This window comes from Camelina sativa, chromosome 20, assembly GCF_030686135.1.
Source record: "Camelina sativa cultivar CO46 ecotype springtype chromosome 20, ASM3068613v1".
Taxonomy (NCBI): Eukaryota; Viridiplantae; Streptophyta; class Magnoliopsida; order Brassicales; family Brassicaceae; genus Camelina; species Camelina sativa.
The window spans coordinates 27,205,466-27,219,691 of NC_141899.1; the positions used below are offsets into that span (position 1 = coordinate 27,205,466).

General features: G+C 37.2%; 1 protein-coding gene across 1 annotated transcript; it reads left to right on the forward strand.

The window, feature by feature from the left end:
• The first annotated feature begins 1,843 nt into the window (after positions 1 to 1,843).
• On the forward strand, positions 1,844 to 9,235 carry LOC104771372 (5'-3' exoribonuclease 2). Its single transcript, XM_010495887.3, has 22 exons — positions 1,844 to 2,323; positions 2,456 to 2,532; positions 3,001 to 3,192; positions 3,276 to 3,395; positions 3,515 to 3,577; positions 3,679 to 3,828; positions 3,939 to 4,103; positions 4,417 to 4,494; positions 4,574 to 4,660; positions 5,261 to 5,467; positions 5,685 to 5,780; positions 5,941 to 6,036; positions 6,136 to 6,206; positions 6,570 to 6,698; positions 6,776 to 6,852; positions 6,934 to 6,974; positions 7,091 to 7,165; positions 7,278 to 7,435; positions 7,690 to 7,794; positions 7,924 to 8,005; positions 8,172 to 8,266; positions 8,373 to 9,235. The coding sequence occupies exons 1-22, from the start codon at positions 2,014 to 2,016 to the stop codon at positions 8,920 to 8,922; spliced, it is 3,024 nt and encodes a 1,007-aa protein (XP_010494189.1). The 5' UTR covers positions 1,844 to 2,013; the 3' UTR covers positions 8,923 to 9,235.
• Positions 9,236 to 14,226: the final 4,991 nt, after the last annotated feature.

Sequence of the window (14,226 nt, forward strand, 5' to 3'; positions counted from 1 at the left end):
TTATGCAACTTTTGTTTTTTGTGTGTGTGCTTTTTTCTTCGGTTATGCTCTACGTTCCTCAATGAGTTGAATGCATAAGTAAGTAAAAAAAGAAATCAATACAATGAACCTAATGAGTTTCCCCTTGAATTGACACATCCGCGGTGGGGAAAAGAGATCGCGGGTTCGACCCACGAGAGTGTGAATTTCCCAAAAATTTTTCGATTTCGATGGATATTACGTTAGGTTTATGAGGATTAATTTGTATCATATTGTCTAGAATTGTTGTTGGATCAACTGTTTACGTCCTATGCTAAACACATTTGAGGTCATGAGTTCGAATCTCTGGAGTGTGGAATTTCCACAATTTTTTGCGAGAAAAACGTATCAAAACGGCGTCGTTTTGCATTTTCGTTGCCGCGTCAAAAAACACGTGGATTCTGAGTCAGCTTCTATAACGGTTGACTTAAATCTGTTAACGTGGTCTGTGCAGTTGGCTCGATTTTGCGAGTACATGTATGAAATGTGAAATGTCTTATGGTACATGTTTAAATTGGCACTTCTTGTTTGTACAGGTAGCAATTCGCACTTTTGGAGTGTGTACGGGTATGAAATGGCCCTTTTCCCCATCAGCGGTGGGTTATCTTTTTATATTTTTCAATTATTAGACCATAATAGACCGGTTAGTCAAATCCCTATATTCGTAGAGAGCAAGACTCGTTCCATGTTGTGATGATGTTTTCTGCAATTGAACTTGGAGATATTGTGTTGACTGAAGATTTATAAGGTTTGAAACATATCGTGAAATCTTGCCTCAGTGATGGTGTACAGTTCAGACAAAGACAACGAACAGAATTGACACAGTGATTGACACAAAGTAGAGAAGATAAGATGGTGAGTCAAGAACACTGCAATTAGATATATTAGAGGATGTATCAAACGTTTGAAACAGTTCTTGTAGTACAGGAAATAAAGGAAGTAGTACAGGAAGCTGAAATGAAAAGTTTGAGAACAAAAGCTTAAGGCCGACTTGGACAAGCCGAGTTATGGAGGATGTATCAAACGCCTAAAGCAGTTCTTGTACTAGTTCCGACCTTAATACATGAAATAGTACAAGATGATGAATTGGAAAGTTTAAGTACAAAAGCTTAAAGGTCGACTTGGACAAGCCAAGTGGTGGCTACTGAGCTGGATGAATATCTTGAATGGAAGATTCAAGATGGGATCATGGAGAGAGATTTTTCTGTTTGTTGTATAATTGGAAATTCCTATTTGTTGTATAATAGGAAAATTGTCTAATCCTGGTTGTGCAATTATTAATTTTTCAATTCCTAATTGTTATATATCAGGAAAGTTGCCAAGGGGTTGTGCAATTATTATAAATACCAAGAGGACGCTTCAAAGTATTCTCAAAAGATGCACACAAGAGGTGTGATGTCACCCCATCAACAAAATAGAAAGATCTTTTGATGATTTATTCATCTTGAAAATAATGATAGGCATAATATTGCTGGTATCATATGCAGTTGTAATTGTTATCTTGTTTTAGTGAATTTATTCTGAACTAGGTCCCGAGAAAGTAGGAAAAACCGAAGTCTGTTAAAGAAGCTTGTGCATTATTTACTTTGTGCTCATACAAACTCGAAGTCGATCATACACACTTAGCCACAAATATGCGTTTACGGAATTTACCATTGGTCACGACACTAAGGTCACTTCACGTGATTAGTTATCTTATATATTAAAAAATGTAATAAAAAATTGTTTAGAAGGTAAAGTTAAAAAGAAAAATATTTCACAAAACTATATAATTTCTATGTTTAATAGTAGTTTTTAAAATTGAGAAATTATTGAAAACCAATTTGAACCACGACCCAATAATGAATCCGGTTCGGTTTGCAAAATAGCAAGTTGTTTAATTCCTTCCCCTGACTGACCTAAAGGAGCGTCGTTCCCGTTCACTCCAGCCGCAGCAGCACTAAGTCTTGTGGCTACAACGTTGGGGTTTAAGGTCACAATCTCTACCTAGTTCCGATGGGAGTACCGTCATTCTACAAATGGTTAATCGAAAGGTATCCGTTGATTCTACAAGAAGTCATTGAAGAAGAACCACTCGAGGTTAATGGCGGCGTCACGATCCCAATCGATACAAGCAAACCTAATCCTAATGGTTACGAGTATGACAATCTATATCTCGACATGAACGGAATCATTCATCCATGTTTCCATCCTGAAGACAAGCCTTCTCCTACTACGTTTACCCAAGTGTTTCAATGTATGTTCGATTACATTGATAGGCTTTTCGTGATGGTTCGGCCTCGGAAGCTCTTATTCATGGCTATCGGTGAGTCTCTTTTTTTTTTTTTTTTTTGTTGGTTTGTCTCTATCTATGGCATTACATTGTATGAGTTGGGTTTTAGTTTTACTTGTGTTTGTGAAATTTGTTTCATTGTGTTTGGTGTTGTGTAATTTGCAGATGGTGTTGCTCCAAGGGCTAAAATGAATCAGCAGAGAGCTAGACGGTTTAGAGCAGCAAAAGATGCAGCTGAAGCAGTATGTACCATCTCCTTTTTTTATACACTATTTCACTTAATTTGTATCAATCGTGTGCTTTAACCGATCACTTGATAGCGTATATACCACTCTAAGTATCGTTGGTTATAGTTGCACCGATCCTGTTGTTGGGTTTGATTTACATGTTACTAGGGGAAGATGAATCAATCATTATGTCACTATGTTGGGAACAGTTGTTATTATCGAGGAATGCCATAACTTCTAGATCGTACAAGAGAAGTTGTCTGCTGAGTTTAGCGTTGTCCCTTTGATCGTATCGTTCTATGTTATATCATTATCTAAATTATCTCTGATGATAGTTGCACCGATTCTGTTAGTGTATTGTAGTTCAGTCTTGTATTGAACATAATATTCTACTAGTGAATGATGAATCAATTGCTGTGTCACTAAGTTGAGAACAGTATTTTTACCCTTGAAATATTTTTAATCTTATACCTGCTGTTTTAGGCAGCTGAAGAAGAGCAGCTACGGCAAGAGTTTGAGAGAGAAGGGAAGAAGTTGCCTCCTAGAGTGGATTCTCAAGTTTTTGACTCTAATGTTATAACTCCTGGAACAGAGTTCATGTCTACTCTGTCATTTGCGTTGCGATACTACATTCACATTAGACTAAATTCTGATCCTGGATGGAAAAATATTAAGGTATCAATTATGGTCTCTGATATTTTTCTTGTGGCTGTTTACAACATACTTCAGTTTATCCTCATGATTTCCTTATTCTGAAGGTTATACTCTCGGATGCTAATGTTCCTGGTGAGGGGGAACACAAGATCATGTCATACATACGTTGTAACAAAAACCATCCTGGTTATAACCCAAACACTCATCATTGTCTATATGGTTTGGTATATAAGCTCCCTTTAATTTTTATTATTTACATGCCTTTTTGTTTGATTTTGCAACAAGATTGTTCTGATCTTAATCGAGCAAGCTTGGCCATTCTACTTATTATTCTTAATAACAGGACGCTGATTTGATCATGCTGTCTTTGGCCACCCACGAAATTCATTTTTCAATCCTTCGTGAGGTTTGTACAATTGTTCCTTTGGGTTTTATTCCTAGCCAAGCACTGACCAATCTACCTTGCCTCTAATTCAACTGTATTTTCTCCTTGGTGACTTTATCTAGGTTGTTTTCTTTCCTGGAGAGCAAGACAAATGCTTCTTGTGTGGTCAGATGGGGCACCGAGCAGCAGATTGTGAGGGCAAGATGAAGAGGAAGGCAGGAGAAATGCTTGATAACACCGAGCCAGATGTTGCGGTGAAGAAGCCATATGAGGTACTTTACAGGGTTACACACTTCAATACTATATATTCTAAATTGCATGGTATGTCAAGTTCTCATTAATATCTTTACCAGAATCATGAAGTACTCTTATCTTTTGGCAGTTTGTCAATATCTGGATACTTCGAGAGTATTTGGAACACGACATGCAGAAACCTAGCAAGCGATCGAAAAAAAATTTGGACCGCTTGATTGATGACTTCATCTTCATCTGTTTTTTCGTTGGGAATGATTTCCTGCCACATATGCCTACGCTTGATATACGAGAGGTTTGTAGTTTTATGCTGTACAGTGTGCCCTTACATTTGTATGTTCATGTAGCATTATCTTAAATTCTTTTTAGTTTGTTGAAAATGGCATTTCTTAGAAATAGGAGATGTTCCTATATCATACTTTTCTACGGCAGTCATAAATCACTTCATAGAAATCTTCATTTCTAGTTGGTATTACTTTGGTATTTAATAACTTAGTACATATATACTCATAGTTTGTGTTCTTATAAAAAAAAAACATTAACTCATCTTTTTGTCATTGAAAGTCTATGAACGTACTTGGAAAATCTTGTTTCTTGTTGTCTTGCAGGGTGCTATAGAATTGCTGATGTCTGTGTATAGGAGTCACTTCAGTTCAGCAAAAAAATACTTAACCGATGCAAGCAAGGTACATAAATTGAATAACTTTATCTTAGTTCGTAAAACTGTTGGATTATATTAAACTTTTTTTTTCCACTAAATTTCAGCTGAACTTAAGTAATGTGGAGCGTTTCATCCAGGCCGTTGGGATGTATGAAAATAAAATATTTCTGAAAAGAGCACTAGTACATCAGGTAAATGTCCACCTTCAGTAATTTTGTTTTCTTTAGTTATCTGCATTTCACGTACATTTTAAGATATTATGATAGAAGTGAAGCGACTAGATTATAAATAACATTAGCCTCCAAAATTATTGAAGGTGACATGATTATAAATAACATCAGGCTATGGATGTGCTCATCTGTTACATGTCTGACCAGACTTTAATCACTTCTCTCTGAGACTCTGACATGTAGAAAATGTTGTTTGATTTTACAACTGTATATCCTCTAGGTGATGAGTAACTCATAGTGGATTTTTAGGCCAGGGAATGTTATAACTTCAAGTTGAGTGGGAGATACTTGAGATAAATTGTAAAATTAAGGAATGTTTAAATGAAGTGAATGTTTTGGAGTAACAACCCTGTAATTTTTAATAAGAATATAATATACGTGGCGGTTTTTTTTTTTTTTAAGATGGCCTTATGCCTCATGGGTTAATTTTTTTTCTTCACTAGCTAACGAATTTAAACCCCTCTGATACAGCTGTCCACGGAAAACATACAAATCTACAAATTCTGTTTCATTTTTATGAGTTCTTTTTCATTGGTGCAAGTGTTATGTTTTCTGTTACAGAGGCAATCAGAAAGGTTTTGTCGTGACAAAGCTCGTGACAGTGCTCAAGCAAGCAGACAATTCTCTGGCAAGTTGGTGCAATTAGATGCTGTAGATGAAGTGTCTGATTTATTGCATTCCTCACCACCAAAAAAATATTTGCGTCTGTCTTTGGATGATAACACTGGTGTGACGAATGTTGAAACAGAAAATAGCATCAAAACAGAAGTAAGTCATCTTGTATCTGAGGAGAAATTTTAACAAATTATTATTAGCTCAGCTGCAGTTCTTTTGTTTACTTTCATGGTTTAGTGTAAACTGTTGTTCTACTCCATTTCAAATTTTGGTAAAACTGTCAAGACTGAATTTTTTTGCGTGGTGTTCTTTTGGGATTTGAGCTTTTCTTTCTCATTTAAAGTGCACTAAAGTACACAGTGGTTTCCAGGAACTAGATAACAGAGAAGACTTAAAGTTTAAGCTTAAGAAACTGTTGCGGAATAAAGCTGATGTGTTCAGCTCAGGAAATGGAGAACAAGATAAGGTCATATATATATATATATATATACATATATATAATTTTTTTCAGCTGTGTTTCCGTCAATGGTATCATGAGTGCTTAATCTCATGAGTTTGTCTTTTGATTTCCGTCTAATTAATCATTTATTCACGCTAACAAGTTCACATGGCTGTTCTATTATCAGGTTAGGCTAGGTGTATCAGGATGGAGGGAGAGATACTACGAAGAGAAATTCACAGCTAAGTCTGTTGAGGAAATGGAACAAATACGCAGAGATGTTGTGAGTTTCCCATTGTGTTTAATTTGATGAATTAAATTACGTTTATGTCACTCTGTATTCATCAATTTACTGTTTCTTTCTTCTATTTTTTTTTGCTAGGTTTTGAAGTATACAGAAGGTCTTTGTTGGATAATGCATTATTATTATCATGGTGTTTGTTCCTGGAAATGGTCAGTTTCTGGTCATCCTAATACATATGTTACACTATTCACATTTATTATTTTCTTGTGGTTCAATTCAACTAATATTGTGAAGCAGTATCTCGCTGAGTTTACTTACACAACATGCTACTTTTAAAGCTATTTAAAAATCAAATTTCGGTGCAAGACTCCAATTATAATTGAGCTATGCATCTTTTTTATTCGAATCAGTCTTCTACGTAAAACAGACCCTATAGCAATCAAGCTATGATTTTTATGCCTGTTGTGGTTTAATTTCAAAAGAGCCTAGTTTTAGTTGAAACGGACAAATTGATTCACACTTTTGTTTCTCCCATTACTTTTTCTGTGGTTAACTGCAGATTTATTTTGCAGGTTTTATCCATATCATTATGCACCTTTCGCATCAGATCTCAAGGGCCTTGATAGGCTAGATATCAAGTTTGAACTAGGTTCCCCGTTTAAACCTTTCAATCAGCTTTTGTCTGTTCTTCCATCTGCAAGGTATTCTATCTGTATATTTGAGCATTCGTAATGTCTATCTGCTGTCACTGACTTGCTTATTGGATTCTTGTTCTCAGTGCACATGCTCTCCCAGAGTGCTATAGGACATTGATGACAGATCCAGAGTCCGCTATAGCTGATTTTTATCCTGCCGGTATGAAGTTGTTACAGATTGGTCCCTTTCGTTGCGTATTGTGCAATCCATGCCTCTTATTTTAACCTTTTTGGTGTGCAGATTTTGAGATTGACATGAATGGAAAACGCTATTCTTGGCAGGTGTGATTGTCATTTCAAACTGATAAAGGCAGACTTGACTGTTTTGATGACCTGCATAATTTCATCAGTTAGATGTAATATTTTACGTCTCATATTTCTTATCTTTCCTTGTATAGGGTATAGCGAAACTGCCTTTTGTTGATGAAAGGCGTCTTCTGGAGACAATTGCACTAGTGGAGAAATCACTGACGGTACATCCTATCTATGTTTTAGATAGAGTTTTTTTTTTTGTAATGGTTTTATTTATAAGACAAAATTGTTCAATCACATGTAACTTTGTTTTCGTCTATATGCTTTCTCCAGACCGAAGAAATTCGAAGAAACAGTGTGCTATTTGACATGCTCTTTGTGGTTGCGTCTCATCCTCTTGCTGAACTCATCCGTTCTCTTAATAGCCATACCAACAACTTGAGCAGTGAAGAACGAGCAACTATCATGGAGAAAATTGACCCTGCACTAAGGTTTGTGTCTGATAGTTGATTCAATAGGTAGTTATGGTTGTCGTTTCACGGTGATGTGTTCCTTCACTAAGGTTTTTTTGTCTAGTTTTAAAAGTTATATTTATATTTGTTCCTTCTTGAATATATAAGAAAAGGGATAATTTAGTAAGGACCACATTTCTATTTCTTTTGGGAAAAATTTAGTGAGGAAGGCTCAATCGAATATTTTGTATGCAGTATGTCATGAATGGTTACATGTTTCTTGATGTATGCAGTGATGGGATGAATGGTTACGTAGCTTCATGTGGTGGAGATAGTCAGCCTCCATGTTTCAGCTCCCCTGTCGAGGGCATGGAAGATGTTTTAGCCAATCAAGTCATGTAAGCCCTCAATGCAAGATTGGTTGTAATCACTTATTTGCGATCCCCTTGAGGCTTGAGCTTGATGAAGATGCCTGTTGGAACCTGATCTTCATCAGATTAATAACATTCTTTTTTGTTTTTCCTCAGTTGTGCCATATATAAACTTCCAGAAGATATCAGAGGCAGCGAGATCACTCATCAAATTCCAAGTTTGGTAATCCCTAAAAAGGTATTGTTGAGTTAACCATTTGCTCTACTAGGCTTCCGATTTTGGTTTCAAGTTGTGCTCAAGAATAAAGAAACTGCTTTGTTGGGGTTTACTACAACCAAAGTTATAGTCCACTTGTTTTTAGTGAACTAATTAGACAGTGTTCTTCAATTATTGGCCTTCACAGACTATAAATCTAGTGGATTTGAAAGGTGAAAGTCTTCTATGGCATGAAGATGGTGACAAAAGACGAGCTCCTGCAAGGATTATGAAAACCAAAAGGTGAAGATTATGAATTGCTGTCATATGCAATGTTTTGGAAGGCCTCTTTATATACGGATTGGTTTTAAATGTCTCAATTCTTGTTTTCTCTCTATTTATCCTGCAGGTATAATCCAGAAGGATCTATTTCCGGGGATAGGCTTGGGAAGGCAGCACACAGACTTGTGTTGCAAACAATAAATGCCCAGCCTGATAATGCGCACATTAATACGGAACCAGCATTGTGTCCAAACACTGTTTTCCAGAACCAAAGAGCGTCAGAAAAAATCCCAGCCTTTCAAGAAAATAAGATCCAATGGGTAAGCCCTCAGAGTCAAATCACTCCAAAGAAGATGAAAAGCCCTCAGAGTCAAAACACTTGGAAGAAAAAGAGAAGCTCTAAGAGGCTAGAAGATTTGAAGAAGAAAAACCCTCTGAGTGTAATCCCTCTGAAGATGAAGAAAAGTAAAAACCCTCGGGGGAAGAAGGAAAACCAAATCCCTCAAACTAAACCCACTAAGAAGCAGAAGAAGCGGGCAATACACCTACGCATGGTGGAAGAGACGAGAAAGAGAAAAGAGCAGCAAAAAATAAAGATAGCCAAAAAGGCACAAATGGTTCCCAACACGCTTGAGCTTCGATCCAAAACGCTTCCTCGATCATCTTCAACAATATGATCAAATATGATCTTGAAAACAAAGGAAGGAGAAATTCGGATAATGCCTTTATGTGATAAGTTAATTTGTTAGACCCAAACAGTTTTGATACTCATCTTGTATTTCAGACAAATGTGATTTAGCCATCATTACATATGTATCTTTCCAGAGGCTACCTAAAGTAGCCAAAGCAGGCATCCACTATAGTTGGTGTAAGTTAAATAATTTCAATTCCCTAGTTTGAGTTTGTTATAGGTCAGCTAGGTATCTTGTTTGAAGAACAACTTGCTATTTCTACATTGAGTTTTTATGATTATGAACGTATTCAGATACATATCTTTTCTTCCCCTGTTAGACACTAAATTAGTCGGATCGGATGGTATAGTACATATCGTGTTGCTTAAAGATACAGTAGTTAGGATTTCTCATACATGTGTTTGCCTAAAAAAGTAACCAGAGTTGTGCATACAATGACTAGACACGCCGACACGCCAGCCTTGGTTGTATAATTTGTATTGTATATGTAATGTGTTTGTAATTAAGGATAAGGTTCGAATCCTTACGTGGGATTAAACAAGTAGGTTTGCTTGTCCAAAACAAAATAAGATTTTGCTTTATAGAATAACATACACGCTCATGTGTTTTGGAAGCAACATGCACAAAAGCTCGTTACGAACCCAACCAAAAGGTTCATAAAAAAGAAAACAAAAGCTAACATAGACATATCGATGCAGTAAAGAAGATCAACTCCCAAGTGCATGCATGAGATTGAGAATCTATTTAACACACCACTTGTGACAAGAACACAAAGCTCATGAGAAGTTTCGACCACGAAGGCAAAAAAAAAACCAGTGAAGAGTCACTCCATGTGAATGTTGTAATAAGCAAGAGTCCTTCTCCTTTCGTCCTACTCCTGGACCTGCTTACCAGTAAAGATAAGATAAGTCTCTGATGGAACGGAGGGATTCCTTCCTTGTCCTGTATCTTCCTTGATTCCTTTATTTTTTTTCTATTTAGGGTAGCGTTCATCGGTAAAATGCTGAATTGGCTCAGCAGAATTGAGAAGTTTTGGAGTAATTTAACTGCAAAAGGTTCAATTTCTTGAGGAATAGTCAATCATAGGCCTTATACTCAATAACTCAATGAATTTGGATGTTGTGCAAGATTATCCTTTCTTCCTTGGGTTCTGGTAAGTGTTTTCTTGGCAATTCATCACTCTGGTTGGTCTTGTCACGCCCTGGAACTGATGATGTTCATATCAGACAGGGTTGCCAATTTGCTTCTTCAATCCTTCACATTGTCTTCCGCGTGATCTTCCCTTGCTCAGTTGCTCTCCGGGGCAGTCGATCTGTTGCTACCTGCTTTGAAGCTTCTATTGGTGGTAAAAGGTTCCAATAATTGTAGGATCCTTGTTTGGATAATATCCGTTGTACAATAGTTATCCTTTCTATGGTAGCAAAGCGTTCATCCAAAAATTGGGTTGCGTCTTTCTGCACTTGCCCCATGACATCTCTCGGAGATGACCACTAGAAGTCTAGAAGATATAAGCCTCCACTGGTTAACATCATTTTAACAAATATCATATATAACGTTACTGTAAAAATACATCATATATAAGCCTCCACTGGTTAACGTCATTTTAATGTTATATTTTAGCATTTGGGGTCTTTGAGATTTCAATATCTTGATAAATAGTTGTTAGTATTATAGGAATTATTTTTACCAACTAACTGTCGATTTGTCAATCTTCTACTTGAATCACATGTGATTTATGAAATTGGTATTTTCATACTCCAACTAAGGGCCTATGTTGAATTCCTACTCCAGCTTAACAATGAGTAAATTCATACATTAACTTAAATAAAATTCAAATTCACTATTCCAACTTATAAAACGGTGTTAAATCATACACAAGCCATAACGGTGTTAAGAGAACGTTAACGATTGCGTACGTGGAAGCCACTTAAGAAACAACGTCGTTTTGAGAAACAAAAGAAACAACTTATGTTTCTCAAAACGACGTCGTTTAATGCTTCTTCTTCCCCTTTTCTTCTTTCCCGAATCTGCAGTTTCCATCACTCTTCTTCTTCAAAATTCTCAAATCATCATTATCACTTTTAATTAATTCAATGGTTCTTGTTTGTGAACGCCGTCAGATCAACCTCCGTTTACCGCTTCCACCTCTCCCAGATCGCCTCCTCTGTTTCTCCTTTCCCTCCTCCACCGCCGCCGCCGTCGCATCCACCGCTATCACCAACGGGATCTCTGCTTCAGATATCAAGAAATTCCACGTCCTCGGAAGCAGAAACGGCGGAATCATATACAAAGTCTGACACAAAACCACGGCGGAGCTTTACGCTCTGAAAACAGTCAACGACGACATGAATCTGACTTTCACGAGACAGCTAACCCGCAAGATGGAGATCCTCCGCCGCACTGATTCTCCTTACATCGTATGGTGCCACGGGATCTTCGAGAAACCAATCGTCAGACAGTTTCCGTTACTTCCTCGGGGACAAAGATCTGACTGAGCGAAGTTGATGTGCGCCGTGTGCTTCGGAGAACCGCCGCGTGTGCCGGAAGGATGTTCCGACGAGTTTAGGAGTTTTGCAGATTGTTGCCAGAATCGAGTGAGAGGTTGACGGCATCGCAGCTTCACGGTCGCTCTTTTCTCCGTCAAAGTGTTTAGATTCGATTGCTCTTGTGGTATTATATTACGGGTCTGTGGAGATTGAGCAAAGTAACTCGATTCGGGAAAGAAGAAAGGGGAAGAGGAAGAATTAAACAATGTCGTTTTGAGAAACATAAGTTGTCTCTTTTGTTTCTCAAAATTATGTCGTTTCTTACGTGGCTTCCACGTACGCAACCGTTAACGTTCTCTTAACACCGTTACGGCTTGTGTATGATTCAACACCGTTTTACAAGTCGGAGTAGTGAATTTGAGTTTTATTTAAGTTAATGTATGAATTTGCTCATTGTTAAAGCTGGAGTAGGAATTCAACATAGCCCCTTAGTTGGGGTATGAAAATACCGATTTTCCTGATTTATGTTTTGCGCTACTAACTTTCTAAGCTAGGTTACTAAAGTTAGTGTGCTCTATATTCGTTTAGAAGACTAGTGTATGACTCGTCCCATCAAAAAATGTATAGGGGCCACTTTGTCATTCAGAAATACTAATCTCATCTTTTTTTTTTTTGTCATCTGGTTTTATATTATAACTGAACAGATTACATCTGTTGAATACAAAAAAGTGAAAACAAAGAAATCACTTAGACACTAAGCCCAAACAAGGGAAGCTAAGCTGGCAAGTAACACACTTCCAGAGACATAAGCCGACAAGATACAAACTTCCGGAAACCAAGATACAAAGACTAAACAACCTAGAAAAACAGGTCACTAAGGAATAAACAAAAACCGAAGTACTAAAACTGCCCAGCTGAATCAGAAAGAAACTCACAAGCTTTCCCATAGAACCTGTAAACGCCAGAGAGTACCGATAAGACCGGAAGTGCCATAAACCATGATAGCACACCGTCGACAAACCATCATCAGCACCGGCAGGAACGAAAGCAAGCTCGAACGACATCAGAGAAACAGAAGCCACAACCATTCAGTCGCACAAATCCAATCAAGAGAAGGCGAGCCAAACTAGGGACAAAGAAGAAACCTTGAGATTCGACCTGAGACAAGCCAAAGAGGACTAACAGCTCTTACCCGCGGACCCTCGTCGACCCAGCTTTAACCATCTACAGAATCAAAACTGGTGACCTCCTCGCAAGAGAACAACTGAAAGACGATTCCACTACTATGCCTAAAACCCAAAACCACAACTCAACAGAGCCGCTGAAATGAGCTAGTAGATGGCTAGCAACAAAATACCATCCGGTTGACAAGCATAAAGAACGAAACCTAGCCTATAGCGCAAACACTGACTAGCAGGAGACCTAATAGAGCAGAAGAACTAAGGATTGAGTTCCAACCAACAGAGAAGGCAAGTTTGAGAGAGGACACAAACCAACAAACTTCTCTTTGCAACTTGAAACCATCGGTTGAAGCCATACTAACACCAACAACACAGCCTAATTGCAAAACCCGCAGTCCAAAGAAGAGAGAATCGAAAGAGATACCATACCAGAGCAGGAAACGAGCGTTCGTCTCCTTCAAACCACCAGCCGCAAGAGAACCACCAGAACCAAGCCACAACCAAGACTGAACCGTTAAAACACGGATCCGTCTCTACCACAACCAGATCTCGCCGCTGATGGCTTCCCCTTCTTCAATCAATCTTCTCTTCAAAGGTGATTTTGACAACAACTACAACACCTAAAACAACAGAACTAAACCATAGAGAACAAAGACTAGGCAGCAAGACGAAGAACTACACCCTCCCACAGCTCCGGCATGGAGCCCGGCAGCCGGAGAGGGCAGATTGAAGAAATTTTTTTTTTTCGCGGCGGCTGGGCTTTGGGAGAGAAATTAGGGCGTCCTGCCAATGATATTATTTGCTTCTGCTTCGATCTCATCTAATAAACTAGAATTACCTCCAACAAATACAAATATTAATACTAAAAGTGAAAGTGAAATAAAAGCATGAACATACCAAAAATCTAAAGAAAAAATGTAAAAACATCAACTTACCTGTAAAGTTCTCTTGGTCTGATGGTAAAAGTAGCCGGTAAAGTTCTCTTGGTCTGATGGTAAAAGTAGTGCGATTTTTAATGCCAAGTGTTTGGTGTTGTTGTTGAAAAAAAAAAACATCAACTTACCAAAGTGATGAAAATACATGAATTTTATTTGTGGCCGATTAAAATATAATTTTTATTAATTTTCTTAATTAATCATAAAATTTTAATGATTTTCTCAAAAAAATCATGAAATTAATTGATTCTGTCAAATAAAATACGAATTTAAATGCTTTGACGCAAAAATTTAACAATTTGATTATTTTCTTACAAATTTTGTTCAATAGTAAAACAAAAATATGTGATTATTGAGAAATTCAGTTTAGTGGTTTAATTTTCGTTAACAAATTTCATATTTTATAAGTTAACAAAATAAAAATAAAAATCAATAAAAGTAAAACAATTCATTCACCATAAGTAAGTTTCATGCTTTTTTTTTTTGTGGTGCTATAACTACCAAAGATTTTTTTGTTCCTTTTTAAAATCTTGTTTTGGTAAATTCATACTTTTTTTTTGTTTTTGATATTTTCCCAAAAATCTAACGTGGAATGTGTGGTTTATTCACCAAACTTCACTTTGAAGTAAAAAAGTCAAGATGATGTAACATTAATATTAAAAACAAAAATACCTAGCTTCTAACGGT

Bases quoted from the DNA above. Each gene is read 5' to 3' on its own strand.
- LOC104771372 (XM_010495887.3), top strand. From the start codon at position 2,014: ATGGGAGTACCGTCATTCTACAAATGGTTAATCGAAAGGTATCCGTTG. The intron at 2,533-3,000 runs GTATGTACCATC...CTGCTGTTTTAG, and splicing joins CAAAAGATGCAGCTGAAGCA to GCAGCTGAAGAAGAGCAGCT. The intron at 6,975-7,090 runs GTGTGATTGTCA...TTCCTTGTATAG, and splicing joins GAAAACGCTATTCTTGGCAG to GGTATAGCGAAACTGCCTTT.